This window comes from Schistocerca cancellata, chromosome 8 (assembly GCF_023864275.1).
Source record: "Schistocerca cancellata isolate TAMUIC-IGC-003103 chromosome 8, iqSchCanc2.1, whole genome shotgun sequence".
Taxonomy (NCBI): Eukaryota; Metazoa; Arthropoda; class Insecta; order Orthoptera; family Acrididae; genus Schistocerca; species Schistocerca cancellata.
In genome coordinates, this window is record NC_064633.1 from 495,140,786 (window position 1) to 495,157,477 (window position 16,692).

The 16,692-nt window shown below is 40.8% G+C and overlaps 1 protein-coding gene across 1 annotated transcript in view; it reads left to right on the plus strand.

The window, feature by feature from the left end:
• LOC126095648 (uncharacterized) overlaps positions 1–15,417 on the plus strand; it is a 191,339-nt gene extending 175,922 nt beyond the window's left edge. The window contains exon 11 of the mRNA XM_049910409.1: positions 15,213–15,417. Within this exon, the coding sequence (XP_049766366.1) occupies positions 15,213–15,417 (205 nt within the window). The remainder of the gene's footprint in view (positions 1–15,212) is intronic.
• The last annotated feature ends 1,275 nt before the right edge of the window (positions 15,418–16,692 follow it).

A 16,692-nucleotide genomic window follows, 5' to 3' on the forward strand; every position in this document is an offset into this window, starting at 1 on the left:
GTGGTGGTGGGAGGGTGTTTTGGAGGGTGGGTTAAGTGTAGTAGGTCTACGAGACAGGGCTTGTCATCTATGAGGGGCTGTGGGAGAGGTTTGGAGGTGGTTTTAGAAGTGGTGGACAGTGGTGCTCCGAGATGGGTGTAGGAAGTGAGCAGGATGGAAAGCTTTATGAGGTGAATTTGTGCATGTTGCTCAAGTTCCTGCAGGGCAAGAGTTTCAATGTGTGTTATGGGTTCCAGGAGTTTGGGATTACATAGCAGGAGAATTTTGCGGATGGAGAGAACATACTGCAAGGAGGATTGGATTTGATTGATATGGTTTTGCAGGACTATGTTGGTGAAGGCTAAGGATTGGCAGAATCTGAAAAGGTGGAGGTCATTGTGGAAGGAGGGGTGGCAATCAGAGATGGGTAATTTGATGGTAAGACCATTAGGGGGGATTTCATGAGCCAACCAATAACGCAGGAACACTATGTGGGACTGGGATCTTGCTAGGGATAAGGAAACTTTTCTGTATTGATGCAGAGGTAAGGAGCAAGGATCCATGGTGGTGCAAAGAAAGCTAAAAATTATGTAAGAAAGTAGTATTACATCCAAAAAATTATGCAAAAATACACCCAAATACTCGCGAAAAGTATGAAAATGACGAAATGGACGGGGGAAAAAACCGAGATGAAATCTGAGGAATACGATGATAGTGGAAGGCGAAAACTCACTAAAATTGGCGAGAAGTCACAATGGTCATACTAGAGAGTAACTAATCGTTAATAAATATATCTATATTACTGTGGGTAGCAGGTTTGAAGGGAGATAAGCCTAAAGAAGAGGGATGGCAGATGTGACTGAATGAGGTGGATTTAGTGGGTGCGAACAGGGATAAAATGGAGAAAGTGTGGTGGTTGGGGTGGGGTTCGTAGTTAGAGATGTAAGATTCTGTGGCACCGGAAAAGTGTGGGAGATTACACCCAAAAATATGTGAACTAACACAGGGAGGGTGATCAGTTTGAAGGTATAGGCTTAATTATATCGGCAGTAGTAATGTGGGACATAAGACGCTGCGCCAATAATCAGCGTGGTCTTGAGGCCGTCTGTTGTGCTTGGCCGAGATGGTTGATACTGTGTCACTCATGAGTAGAGCATGCAGTGTGGTTCGTAAGGCAACAAGAGAAACACAGGAAAGAAAAGAAAGAAGGATGGACATTGAGTATAGCGATGCAAAATAAAATTGTTACAAAGGAAAACAGCACAGGGTTAGGTTCGAAGAAAAGCCGTCAGGCAATAATCATACAATGGAAAATCCAGGATGGAATGTAGCAATACCAGAGAAGGAAAGTTGCTACTCACAATATAGTGGAGATGCTGAGTCATGATTGGCACAACAAAAACAATTATAGCTTTCGGCCATTAAGGCCTTTGTCAGCAGTAGACACACATACACACACGTACACACATACTCACTCAAACGCAACTTGCACACATGTCTACAGTCTCAGAGAACTGAAACTACACTATGAGCAGCAGCACCAATGCATGATGGGAGTGGCAACTGGGTGGGGGTAAGGAGGAGGCTGGGGTGGGGAGCGGGAGGGATAGTATGGTGGGAGAGGAGGACAGTGAAGTGTTGCAATCTAGACGGAGGGCAGGCAAGAAGGTGTGGAGGGGGGAGGGGGAAAGTAGCGGAGAAGTGAGTAATAAAAGGAAAAGAAATTAAAACACTTAGTGTGGCTGTGAAATGACGGCTGCATAGTGCTGAAATGGGAACAGGGAGGGGGCTGGATGGGTGTGCCAGATCCCAGTCCCACATATTGTTCCTGTGTTATTGCTTGGCTCATGAAATCCCCCCTACTGGCCTTACTATCAAATTACCTATCTCTGGTTGCCACTCCTCCTTCCACAATGACCTCCACCTGTTCAGATTTTGCCAATCCTTAGCCCTCACCAACGTAGTCCTGCAATAGCATATGAATCAAGCCCAATCTTCCTTGCAGTACCATCTCTCCATCTGCAAAATTCTCCTGCTATGTAATCCCAAATTCCTGGAACCCATTGAAACTCTTGCCCTGCAGGAACTTGAGCTACATGCACAACGTCACCTCAAACAGATTTCCATCCTGCTCACTTCCTACTCCCGTCTCTGAGTACCACTGTCCACCAATTCTACAACAACCTCCAAACCTCCCCCACACCCCCTCATAGCTGACAAACCCTGTCTTGCAGACCTACTACACTTAAACAACCCTCCAAAACTCCCTCCCACCACCACACAGAAACCAGAACCTAAACAGACCCGCAACACAGTTATGAACCTTTCCTCCAGAAGCCTTAGTCCCACAGAAATATCAGACCTTTCCAAAGGCCTCACCTTTTGCTCCACTCCCAAATTCAACCATGCATGACTAGTTAAAGACCTTCTCTCCTCATGGTCCCTACAGTGGAAACACTTTTTTGCCACCAACCCGACCAATCAGACTCAACCAGAGACCAATATTGAACTTTACCTAACTCAGTTCACTCCTCAATCCAACCATGATCCACCCCCCATGCCTCCAAAACAGCCCCTGTTAACTTTCCAGAATTTCTTAACTGCGAACCTTGCCTCACCATAGTTCCCCAAATCCCTCAACATGCAATCTAACCTTACATCCATAGAAAGAACCGCAGTCCACCATCTAAAAACTGATCCCGACATTATAATCCTACCTGCAGACAAAGGCTCCACCACTGTTGTTTTGAACCATAAGGATTACGTGGCAGAAGGACTCCATCAGCTGTCAGATATTTCCACCTACAAAGCATGCCACAGTTATCTCATTCCAGTAATCCAGTAGGATCTCCAGTTACTACTCAAATCCTTAGGCCCATCCCAGAACCTCTCCCCAGAGTCCATCTCTCTACTTACCCCTACCCCTCCCCGCACTCCCACCTTTTACATGCTACATAAAGTCCATAAACCCAACCACCCAGGATGCCCCATTGTGGCCAGTTACTGTGCCCCCACTGAGAGAATCTCTGCTCTCGTAGACCAACACCTTCAACCTATTACCCGGAACCTATCCTCCAATATAAAAGATACCAACCATTTCCTTGACCGACTCTCCACAGTTCCTGTCCCTTTACCACACGGTGCCCTGCTCATCACTATTGATGCCCACTAACATTCCTATTGCCCATGGTCTTACTGCTATCGAACACTACCTTTCCAGATACCCTATAGATTCCAAACTAACAACCTCCTTCCTAGTCTCCATGACCAACTATATCCTCACCCACAATTACTTCTCCTTTGAAGGCATTATCTACAAACAAATCCATGGTACGGCTATAGGCACCCACATGGCACCATCCTATGCTAACCTATTCATGGGCCATCTAGAGGAATCCTTTCTAAAAACCCAGAATCCTAAACCTCTCACCTGGTTCAGATTCATTGATGACGTCTTTGCTATTTGGATTGAAGGTGAGGACACCTTATTCACATTCCTCCAGAACCTCAACAACTTCTACCCCATTTGTTTCACCTGGTCCTACTCAACCCAACAAGCCACCTTCCTAGATGTCGACCTCCACCTCAGAAATGGCTACATCAGTACCTCCGTCCATATCAAACCTACAAACCACCAGCAATACCTCCACTTTGACAGCTGCCACCCATTCCATACCAAGAAGTTCCTTCCATATAGCCTAGCCACTTGTAGTTGTCGCATCTGCAGTGACGAGCAGTCCCTCTCAAAATATACCGAGGGTCTCACTGAAGCCTTCACTGACCAAATTATCCTCCCATCCCTGTGCAAAAACAAATCTCCCATGCGTTATCTTCCCAGTCTCCCGCCACCTCCCAAAGTCCCACAGTCCAGCCACAGATGAGCATTCCCCTCGTAACTCTGTACCATCTGGGACTGGAGCAACTGAATTACATTCTCTGCCAGGGTTTTGATTACCTCTCGTCATGCCCTGAAATGAGAAATGTCCTGCCCACCACTCCTACCATGGTATTCCGCTGTCCACTGAACCTATACAATATACTCGTCCAGCCTTACACAACTCCTGCTCCGAATCCCTTACCTCATGGCTCATAACCCTGTAATAGACCTAGATGCAAGACCTCTCCCATACATCCTCCTACCATCAGCTACTCCAGTCCAGTCACTAACATCACCTATCCCATCAAAGGCAGGGCTACCTGTGAAACCAGTCATGTGATTTACAAGCTAAGCTGCAACCACTGTGCTGCATTCTATGTAGGCATGATAACCAGCAAGCTGTCTGTCCACATGAACGGTCAACGACAAACTGTGGCCAAAAAACAAGTGAGAATCTGTATCACTAGTTGCTCTTCATGTCATTATGGTTGAGAAGGACTGAATACACATTCCATTCTGTAACATGTAGCACATGCTTATAAGGAAGACCTAGTAAACTTATCACAAAATTGTTTGTAGCACACAATGAACCAGACTGTGGCAAGTTAGGTTAAACTTTGCTATTGCAGCTGTCCATAATGTTGCTACTGTCTGTGCACTTTCAAATGAGATGACAATGAAGCATTCTTTATAAGATGCAACCCAGAGACCAGTAATGCTGTTGCCAATTACAGTCATTTCCTGTCCTGTTCCACTCACAAGTTGTGTGAGGGAAACATGACTGTCTATATGCCTCTGTACAAGTCCGAATTTCTCTAATCTTTTCATTGCGGTCCTTATGTGAAAGGTACATTGGCGGCAGCAGAACTGTTCTGCAGTCAGCTGAAAATACCAGTACTCTAAATACAAAAAGAACACCATCTTTCTGCCAGGCATTCCCATTTGAGTTTACAAAGCATCTGCATAACACTTACAAGCTGATTGAACCTACCAATAGCAAATCTAGCAGCACACATCAGAATTGCTTCAGTGTCTACCTTTAATGCAAACTGATGGGGATCCCAAACAGGTGAGAAGTGCTCCAGAATGGGTTGCACAAGTGTCCTGCATGTGGCCTCCTGCACAGATGAGCTACACTTCCGTAGAATCCTCCTGATGAACTGAAATCAACCATTTGCCTTTGCTTTTATCATCCTTATCAGGGTGCTCCATTTCATATTGCTTTGCAATGTTATGCCTAGATGTATTGTATTCAAATATCATAGGATTAACTTGCATGCTGACATTCATCACAACACACAGAGATTCTGCCTGAGTCATACTGTATTATCCTACAGTCACTCAATGATGAGACTTTCCCATGTACTACAGCATCACCAGCTAATAGTCAGAGATTGCTTCTCACCCTATCTGTCAGATAATTTATGCATATAGAGAACAAGAGCAGTTCTATCACAAGTTTCTGGGGCACTCCTGACAATATCCTTGTCTCTGATAAACATGCACTGTCCAGAACAACATACTGGGTTCTAGTATTTCAGCAGTCTTCAAGGCACTCACATATCTGGAAATCTGGCCTATATGCTCAGACATTTGTTAACAGACTGCAGTTGGGCACCATGTGAAATGCTTTCCAGAAATATAGGGACATGGAACCTGCCTGTTGCTCTTCATCCATGATTCACAGGATTTTGTGAGAAAAGAGCAAGCTACATTTTGTACAAGTCATTCTTTCTAAATCCACATTGATTTGTGGGTAGAAGCTTTTCTGTCTCAGGGAAATTTACTATATTCAAACAGACTATGCTCAAGAATTTAGCAGCAAAGAGTTATTAAGTGTATTGGTCTGTAATTTTGTGGTTCTGTTCTTTTGCCGTTCTTACAAACAGGAGTCACATGCGCTTTTTTCCAGTCTGTTTGGACTTTGTGCTGGGCAAGAGATTCGTGATAAATGCAAGCTAAATAAGGGGTCAGGACCATAGAGTGCACTCTGTACAACCAAACTGAGGTTCCATCTGGAGTTTGTGACTTACTTGTTTTCGACTCTTTCAGTTGCTTCTCTACACCAAAGATGCCCATTACTATGTCCTCCATATGGGAGTCTGGGTGTGATGGTCAAACAATGGTACGTCTGTATGATCCTCCCTCAGAATTATTGAGATCCTTAGGACAGATAGCCAAGACAAAGCTATTCCGCCTGGTGTATGAGAGGGGCAAAATACCCTCAAACTTCAGGAAGAATGTAATAATTCCAGTTACAAAGACGGTAGGTACTGACAGCTATGAATGCTACCAAACCTTTAGTTTAATGAATTATGGTTGCACATTATTTACAGAAGATGGAAAATCTGGTAGAAACCAACCTTGCTGCAGATCAGTTTGACTTCTGGTGAAGGCAATATGAACATTACAACTGACAGCTATGAATGCTACCAAACATTTAGTTTAATGAATTATGGTTGCACATTATTTATAGAAGATGGAAAATCTGGTAGAAGCCAACCTAGCTGCAGATCAGTTTGACTTCTGGTGAAATGTAGGAAGCCACAAGGCAATATGGACATTACAACTTATCTTAGAATACAGGTTAAAGAAAGGAAAATCTATGTTTATAGTATTGGTAGTTTTAGAGAAAGCTTTTGAGAATGTTGCCTGGAACACACTCTTTGAAATTCTGAAAGTAGCATGGATAAAATACAGGGAGCCAAAGGTATATCAGACTCTAGTTATAATAGGTGGACAACATGAAAGCCAATCAGTAGCTCAGAAAAGAGAGAGACAAACACAGCTGTAACCTGTCTCCAACGTTATTCAGTCTGCACATGGAGCAAGCAGCATAGCAAACCAAGGAGCAATTTGTAGAGTGAATTAGAGTAAAGGGAGAAGAAAAAATTTGATGCTAGCTGATGATATTGTAATTCTGTCAGAGACAGCAGAAGGCATGGAAGAGCAGTTGAATGGCATGGGTAGCACCTTGAAAGAGGTTACAAGATGAGTATCAAATAAAGTAAAGAAAGGGTAATCAAAGGTAGTTGCTATAAATCAGGTGATGCTGAAGAAGGAACAGATTAGGAAATCAAACAGTAAAAGCAGTAAATGTGTTTCGCTATTTGTACAGCAAAAGTAACAGCTGCTGGCCAAAGTAGAGAGGATATAAAATGTTGGGTGACTATAGCATGATAAGCATTTCTGTAAAAGAAGAAATTGTTAATGTCTAATATAAATTTAAGTGTTAGGAGCTCTTTTCTGGAGATATTTGTATGGAGTATAGCCTTATACATAAGTGAGTCATGGATGATAAGCAGCTTAGACATGAGGAGAACAGAAACTTTTGAAATATGGCACTACAGAAGAGTGGTGAAGATAGGGTGCCAAGCTCAAGTAACTAATGGGGAGGCACTGAATCAAATTGGGGAAAAAAGAAATTAATGGCCCAACTTGACTGAAAGAATGGATAATAATAATAATAATAATAATAATAATGTCATGTGACGAGGGCCTCCCGTTGGGTAGACTGTTCGCCTGGTGCAAGGCTTTTGATTTGATGCCACTTCGGCGACTTGTGCGTCGATGGGGATGAAATGATGATAATTAGGACAACACAACACCCAGTCCCTGAGCAGAGAAAATCTCCGACACAGCCGGAAATCGAACCCGGGCCCTTAGGATTGACATTCCGTTGCGCTGACCACTCAGCTACCGGTGGCAGACAAAGAAGGGATCAATTGATAGGAGACATCCTGAGGCACCAACAAATTGTCAGTTTGTTAATGTGGGTTTGATATCCTTGCCAGACTCCTGTATGTTGGACAAGAAGTTGCCTGTGGTCAAGAGTTGGAGTGATCTGTGACCCCATCATAAACAGTGCGAGTGTTGCATACAATGGATAGTACCTTTAAAATTGAAACATTCCTAGTACTACCACGTGGAATCCAAAGTCAGTTGCAAGCTAACATTAACCCAGATTCTTGTTTATTTGGCTTATGCTTGCTTGCATTCATTTTGTGAATTCTTCACAATGTCATGCTCTGATAATTCTTTGTCTGTCCCTGACCTTGCTATTGGATTCTCTGCTCACCCACTAGGTTGATACACTGTGTTTTTGTGCGCAGCACAGGCTCAGTCTGGTCTTCCTAGATGTTCTCATCTTGCTTCATGAGAAATGGCAGGAAGGAAGTACGGGGGACAAAAACTGTAGAGGTGACCAACTCATGGATACAGTAAGCAGTGTAGGATTCAGTAGTTATTCTGACATGAAGAGGCTTGAACAAAATGGAGTAGCATGGAGAGCTGCATCAGACCAGTCTTTCATTTCAAAACTCCAACAACAGTAATATATGTTTACAAGTAATATATTCCTCCCTATATACGTTGCCTGACAAAGAAAATGAAGTACCCATAAAGGGGACTAGGAAACCAAATGAAACTTCACAGATTGATGGGGTACAGTATGCGATATTATTTCAGTGATTACAAAATTGAGTGTCAAATTTACAACTTGGAAGTATGAGCCCACTTATCAGATTCACACTGCGCTCCCTCTGGCCTGCATGTATACACTGATTTGGTTGTTGTATCCTTTCCCGAGACAAGTTGGCCTATAATTTTGTCGTTGGTCCTTGATGTCCTGGATACTGGCTGAGGGATGAAGTTGATGTCCAAGCCGGTCCCAAACATTTTCTATCAGCTACAAATATGGGGATCTTCATGGCCATGTGACTATCTCAAATCATGCAGATAGTTCACACTCCATGTGTGGACAAGCATTGTCCTGTTGAAACATGACACCATGCTACTGGTGCATAAGAGAAAACACATGAAGATGCAGGATGTCCGTGATATACCTTTATGCTGCCAGAGTTCCCTCAATCACTACCATATGTGATGTGAAGTCATAGTTGATGGCTCCCCACACCTAGCCATCAGTAGTAACACTGTGGTGCCTCTCCAAAACATTATAAGAATGAGACTACTCTCAAGGTCACTCTCATACTCGACAACAGTGGTCCTCCAGGATAGTGCAGAATCATGATTCATTGCTGAACTCAATACGATGCCATTCATCACCAGTACATGCTTCCTGGTCACTGTAACACTCCAACCTCAACTGTTTGTGTTGAGATGTTAATGGCAGCCTACACGTTGAATGCTAATTCCCTGGTCTGACTGCTGCTAGTATGCAACTGGTAGTGCAAGATGACAGACAATATTGCAGAGAGGCCATTACTTGTTCTCAAATTGTAGGTGCATATACAATGGGTTACAATGTCCAAAATACAGAGATACTACCTTTTGGTGGTCAGACTTGGTCTACCTGAAGGACGAGTATGCCTGCCCTCGCATTCCATGCAGTTCAACATCAGACACCTGTCACATTTGAATGCCCCTCAAATCTAGATATTGCACAATTTGACCAGCTGATGAAATGGATACCCATAGTGAGGTGCCTTCCAGACTGTAAGGTCCTGATAACACTGTCTCACATGCATATGCAATGCCTCCATGTCCTTCACAGTGATCACTCAACATTTGAGGCTTTTCACATGCCTTATATACCATTACACATGTAGTAACAACATCAAACACAAACAACAATAATGGACTCTAGTGCCCATTCCAAATGTCATCAATAATTGAAACTCTAATCATTTACAAACTCAATGAGTACAAAGTTAATTTGACATCTGGCCATGTCTTATGGGTAGTTCACCTTTTTTGTCAGGCTGTGCATTTGATCAGGTAGACCACACAGCTTTCCAGATTTCCAGTATGTATCTACATATTATTTGAGTAAGTAACCAATATACAATAGACTTATCTGCTAGAATTAGAGTTTTTTACTCGCTATTTATCTTATTCAAATTACTTTGAAGGATTTCCTCAACCAAATAATATGCTTTTATTTTAATCCAAGTGTCTAATATGTGGTTGAATTTACTGAAAGGAAGGTTTTTTACTATGTTTGGCAGTTTGTTGTCTAACTTCAAGCTTAGATATTTATGGCTCTTGTGTATGTATTGAAAATTGTATGTATTACTTATAAAAAAAAAACCACAATTTTTCAGTGCATATTTATTCTTAAGAGGTACAATTTGGTGATAATATCAGTCAACATTTCTCTTACAAGTTCTATTTTTCTACACAGTTTGCACCATGTTCTATGATTTTACAACAGCATTGTGTAAGAGAGTGTGTTCCCTGTTTGTAAAAGCTCTTGTCCTCTGTTTGTAGCCATGGTTTCACTGAATGGATTAACTCTCATAATCTTCAAAATGTGTCCCATGATGGCCCAAACACATGGATGTCTGAGAGCACCAGGGCTATGGGATGGATGAGGCAATGGTGTCCAACCTAATTTCGTGATTTGTTCCCAGCTTCTGAGACATGTGGACATGCATTGTCATGTTGGAGCAAGATTTCTTTTGGATTCTTGTCAGACTGAATGTGATGGAAATGGTTCTTGAGTCTTCACATATGCCCCCCAATTAATGGTTGACCATTGTGGCAACTCATCCATGAGAATAACACCATTCCTATCCCAAAAGACTACATTTGTGATTTTCCCAGTAGAGGGAACTGCCTTGAATTTCCCCTTTTTGGTTTATTGGCGGTGGAACCACTCCAGAGACTGCCTTTTTGTTTCCAGCTCATAGTGGTGCACCCAGGTTTCACCAGCTGTAATGACCTGTGATGGAAAGGTCTCTCCATTGGTTTCAAACTGATATATCAGTTCAGATGAAATGGCTTATCTTCCAGTCTTGTGTTCTGTTGTGGCTTTTCATGGAACCTTTCTTGAGTGCACCTGTGAATATCCAAGAGTATCAATCACTGCATACTTCCAATGCTCACCGATGGTTGCAGAGCTATCTGCCGAGTTACGTGCCGGTCTGCATGAACAATGGCTTCCACACAGTTCATCATGTCAGCAGCTCTGGCAGGAGGCCAACTCAATTTCTATACTTCCTGACTCTCTTTAGCAGTCACACAATAGTATGCTTATCAACTGCATAATTATCATACTGCACTGGATGTTCATCACAGTTTATTTTCCACAACCAAGAATTAAAAAATGGTTCAAATGGCTCTGAGCACTATGGGACTCAACTGCTGTGGTCATAAGTCCCCCAGAACTTAGAACTACTTAAACCTAACTAACCTAAGGACAGCACACAACACCCAGCCATCACAAGGCAGAGAAAATCCCTGACCCCGCCGGGAATCGAACTCGGGAACCCGGGCATGGGAAGCGAGAACGCTACCGCACGACCACGAGATGCGGGCAACCAAGAATTAAATTACAGGATATTGCTTGTAACCTGTGTCTTGCATAGACACCTATTTGATCATTCACTACAATGGTGCCATATGTCAGCATTGTTGGAAACTTCACACAAGTTGTGGTGTTAAAGTCCAGAAAAGTAATGTGTAACCCTATGCCTACCTTGCTGATGAATGTTGCTCACATGCTTTCAAACAACATAATAATTTAATGTTTAGGAGAGCAAACTATTGTGCCTGTTTGTGGTATACATTTGCATGTGGCAAGTAGTCACAAAGGACTACATTTGTCTTCGAGATGGGATTATGATCACATTAACTACCCAAGTGGCAGTACTTGTGGGATTGTTTGTGCATGTTTCATGGATCATGGTCCCAGGTCAGAGAAATGCATTGGCCTTGCAGCAAAAACCATGGATGAAACTAAAAACCATGGATATCAGTAAGAAAAAGTGATAAAAAAGAAACAAAAGTATAGTTTGAAATACATATTCACTCTGTTGTAAAATTTAGATCTCTCAAGTTAACATTTGCATGTGATACAAAGAACTGCTTATTTTGAACAGTTATTGCATCATCATTCAAGAATATATGGCACATATATCTGAGAAGCCTAGTTAAATCAAACAATGGAAACCCCATGTAGGAACATCAGCAATGTAGGAAAAGACAGATTGCTACTTACCATAAAGAAGATACATTAAGTTGCAGACAGGCACAATCAAAAGACACTTGCACAAAGCTTTGAGCCACAGCCTTCATAAACAAAAGAGAAACACACACCATTCGTACACACAAGCAAGCACACCTCTTGCACATGTGACTGCCAACTCCAGCATTCTGGCCCAAGATGCTGTGCATAAGGTGTGCTGGCATACTGGCCACAGATGCTAGAGTTGGCAGTCACATGTGCAAGAGGTTTGCTTGCTTGTGTGTACGAATGGCATGTGTTTCTCTTTTGTTGATGAAGGCTGTAGCTCAAAGCTTTGTGCAAGTGTCTTTTAATTGTGCCTGTCTGCAACTTAATGTGTCTTCTTTACGGTAAGTAGCAATCTGTCTTTTCCTACATTGTTGAGAAGCGTAGTATTGATTTACACAATTGATCCATGGTCAAGACTAAAGGTGAGCTAAATAATACTCAGTAACTACAATGTAAGAGAAAAGCCAAGCTCATGAGAAGATAAATCATTAACAAAGGGGAACATTTCAACATGCAGAAGAAATCTCAAATTTGAAGCAACTAAAATGACGTTCTCATACATATTATGGCTGTAAAAAAATAATGGGAGGATTATTTCACACACACACACACACACACACACACACACACACACACACACACACATGCACGCGCACGCACACAGAGTTCAAACAGAAACAGAACCAGATTTTCTTCTTTTGACTGTCATTTGCACACTTAAAATAGTACATTGTTCACAGTTACCACACATTATTCCTCTGATAACACATTTTTTGCAGTAGCAGTGCACTCTAATCTGTATTTCTCATGATGTTGTCGACAGAGCATATGTTTTATTTTTCTGTCTTTTCTGGTAGCAGCACTGTTTTTTTTAGCAAGTATTTCTTTAATAATAGTGCATGAAACAAACACCTTATCACAATAAATGGTGACGTTTTCACAGGTCAACATGTTCCCTCATGGTTGTTATACAGGATGGAGTAACACCCCCGCCCCCCACCCAATGCTAGTACTCGGTGACAAGTGGGAGTATTGACCTTGAGTGACTGTTGGCAGACAGCTCAGATAATGTAGTTTCATTAAGGAGCATTGGAGTGTACAGCATGGTGTGTTCGTGGTTGAGCAGTTCTTTAGAAACAATAATTCTGTGGTCGATGTTCAACATCTTTTCCACCAAAAATTTAATGTTGGACACTGAGATGCAGTCCTAATTTGAAACACCATACTTCACTGCATTGCAACATTTAGAAGTACTGGATCTGTGATGAAGAAGAAACCACGTGATCTTCCCTATTCAGATCAAACTCCAAGAAATATACACATAGTGAAACGGCACTTCTTGCTAATGCAAAATGATCCATTAGGCAAAAGACTGTATTGCTGGATGTGTCACATCATTTGCTTCATCACATCTTTCATGATGGTCTCTAATTTCACCTGTACAAAAAAAAAAAAAAAAAAAAAAAAAAAAAAAAAAAAAAAAAAAAAAAAAAAAAGATTGTCTAGCAGCTTAGTGAAATGGATTTTGAGCTACTTGGAGAATTTTGAGGCATAATGGACACCATTCATATGGAAGATGCAGTTGTCCCAATATTCATGAGTGTTGAAGCTCATTTTCATCCGGATTGTTAAGTTGCTGTATAGAACTGTTAGTACTGGCTATCAAATAACGCACAGAAACTCTGCCAAAAAGCACTCCACAGCTCAAAAGTAAGAGCATGGTGCAGTATCTACAAGATAGGGATTGTTGGACCTAACTTTTTTGAAAAGGAAGGAACCACAATTACTGTGATTTCAGCATGCTACATCAAAATGTTAAACTAGTTTCTTTGTCCATAATTTGAAAGGCATTGGGTTAATATGAGAGCAATGTGGTTCCAACAGGATGGTGCCACAGTACACATGGCAAGAGCATCCATGGAGGTGATTCAACAAAAGTTCTCAGGAGATTTCATTTCACGATATGGTCATCTTCCTTGGCCCCATGCTCACCCATTCTACAGATATGAGTCTTCTTTTGTGGAGCTACTTAAAATCAAGAGCATTTGTGAACAAGCCCACACAATTGATGACCTCAAGTTTTCCATTCACCAGGAAATTGAAGCTGTGCTAAATGAAATGTTGGAGAAAGCCATGTGTAACTTTCAGGAGGGGATTCTTATTTTGTGAACCTAATTAAGGACATAATTTCAAAAATGCAATAAAAGCACTAGTCCTGAACGCAAGATTTCTTAAAATAAGCCATGTTTCAACTATTCAGCAGTGGAAACATGCATTTCCTCTACTCCACCCTGTATTTATTTGTGGAACTAATGACCCATGATCTTTATTCAGCACCATATTAAACCATTAATATAATGGCCTGTACAAGTCATACAGTTGTGACAATGAAGCAGTCACTGCAGGCTGTTTCTGTAAAGTATACTAATAATAAATTATGACTGGTGCTGTTCTATACAACTGATAATTATAGGAATTACTACTAGATTACTTTAAATATTATATGAGAGAAAATAGACACTTTGAAAAGGGACACAGCCTCTCCCATTAAACTGTTCAGCTGCTGTCTTTATCTAATGCTTCAAAGAAAGCATTAATATTGTCCAAATATTCCCATAAATTGTAGGAGTGATGAATCAAAGAGAAGGCCTTCCGTTTAGACATAGATATGACATATGAGCAAGCTTTTGTAATTAAACATTCCAATACACTTCTGAGTTTATATGTGGAATTTTGATTGGTTATAGTTCCACAACAGAGATAGCAATTAGGAATGACTTTAGTTTATTATTTATATCCTGAGCATTGGTAAGAGCTTCAAAATCCATTTCTTTTATTATTGTTGTGATGCAAGAGAAGGCATCTTCTCGAGCATTTTGTACACTGTTGATGTGTACTATATCCATTGTACAGTGAGATAAAATTGGCATGTCATACCTGATGTGGTGATAGGGTGAAAATTACTGGCTTCTGGATGGCAAAAAGTGTAAATTGTTATCCTTCAAGTGAGTGTAAATTTTTGACATTTAGTCGAATGTTGAAACTTTTTGATGAAACTGCAGGTTGCTTACTGTTTTCTCAGATGCTGAACAGTTCTTTTGCAAGGATGACAGTTTATTGTTAGAGAATGTAAGGGGCTGCCACTGACATCACTCAGCTGCTGTAAAACAGTTCCAGTGGCAGATGATAACGTTATTTCTGGTATGAAGGCAAGACTGTATTCATGCAAAAGGGATGTTAGACCATTTCAGATACCCTTGTAGTCCACACAGATAGAATCTGTTGCTGCATGTAGTAAGTGGTGAACATTAATTATCACCATCATCATCATAATCACTGAGGATATTAGCTTGATCTTATTATATTCTTTCATTTCAGGGATCTTCTGAATGCAACACTTGGTAATAACAATACACTTTCAATAATGCAAAGTGCTATAGAAATGCGGTATCGACTGATGCGCTATCTGTATTCCCACTTGGCTGATTCAGTAGAAAGTGGACTGCCCCTTATACGACCATCTTGGTTTCATGATCCTGATGTGGCTATCCTACAGGCAAGTAATCCAGATACTGACTTGTAGTACAAGACTTCATTATTACAAAAAATATAATTTTCCATGTCTTACTTTCTCATGCTGTAAAGCATGACAGAAGCGTTTTGCGGTGTGAAAGCATTGTTCACTTGAGTACCATGCCTGTTGACAAAGGAATAATAGCACAATATTACTGAAAGGAAGCGCTCAAAAATTTTCATGTGATGCATCTCACTACGTGAATTATATGTATGGATGTACCACAATGTACATTTGCATGTATCTAGTTCATGCACTTTAATCAAGAGTTCAATTTTCTCCTATAAGGCGATGATTAATTAGGATCAAGGGTGTTGAAAGGTAGAAAGAAGAGCAGCAGATAGTTTTGTATTATAATTTTTCTTAATAGCTGCCAGTGGATTGGTGCCTCAAGGAAATGTTTTTAATACTTCAAGAAGACTGTCTGCATAGATCTGCCACATTTAAATTATTAAGAGAGTTTCTCACAGGAGTGGCTTCAGCCTTGAAATCACTTGCTTATGAAGTCAAGTTTTGTTGTCAGTCATTGGAGACTATGTTATAATAGTATATAATATTGTGAAAAAGCACTGATGTTTATTGTATCACAAGATAGAACAGTATCTAGTTTCATCAGCAAGTGAAGGTGCACCATTATGGAAGGGAGGGGGCAGAAATTGACTGTGGTTACAATAAGGAAACTTTACCAACAAGTTGTAGAACCTACGTTGGCATCTCCGAATGAAGATTGAACCATTACTCCTTTCTAATAAAATGGAGACTACTCGAGTGCTATGCTTCACCATTGTGCTATAGTAATCCTGATGAGCTTTGTAATGATCTACTGTTTCTAGTAATTATAATTTGAAGCAGCTACTAATTAACGGTTGGATAGGTACATGGTATATATGATGTAATTTCTGTCTGGTAAGAAGGTAACAATTTTTGTATTATGTGAAATGGGTTTGGAGCCTTTTCTCTTTGTTCTGTGCTCAAGCTTTTTTAGGTTCTCTACTTATTTCTGAATTAGAATGTTCTCAGCAGATAGTGGTGGGAATTTTTCTTTTTAATCTGGAAACTTAGCAGAAACTCAGAAATTAACTGCTTTTAAAAACTACTACTGTTTCATACTGGTGAATGTTACTGATCATCTTTGCCTTCAACATGAGTTTCAAATTCCTTTAGAGCTGGAAATCTTTTGAATCAAAATTTTATATTTGTATAACACAACACTTCATTAAATGTACTGACTGGTATCTCTAACTGACAGTGAAATTTTCATTATAATGAGACTTACAGAAAAAT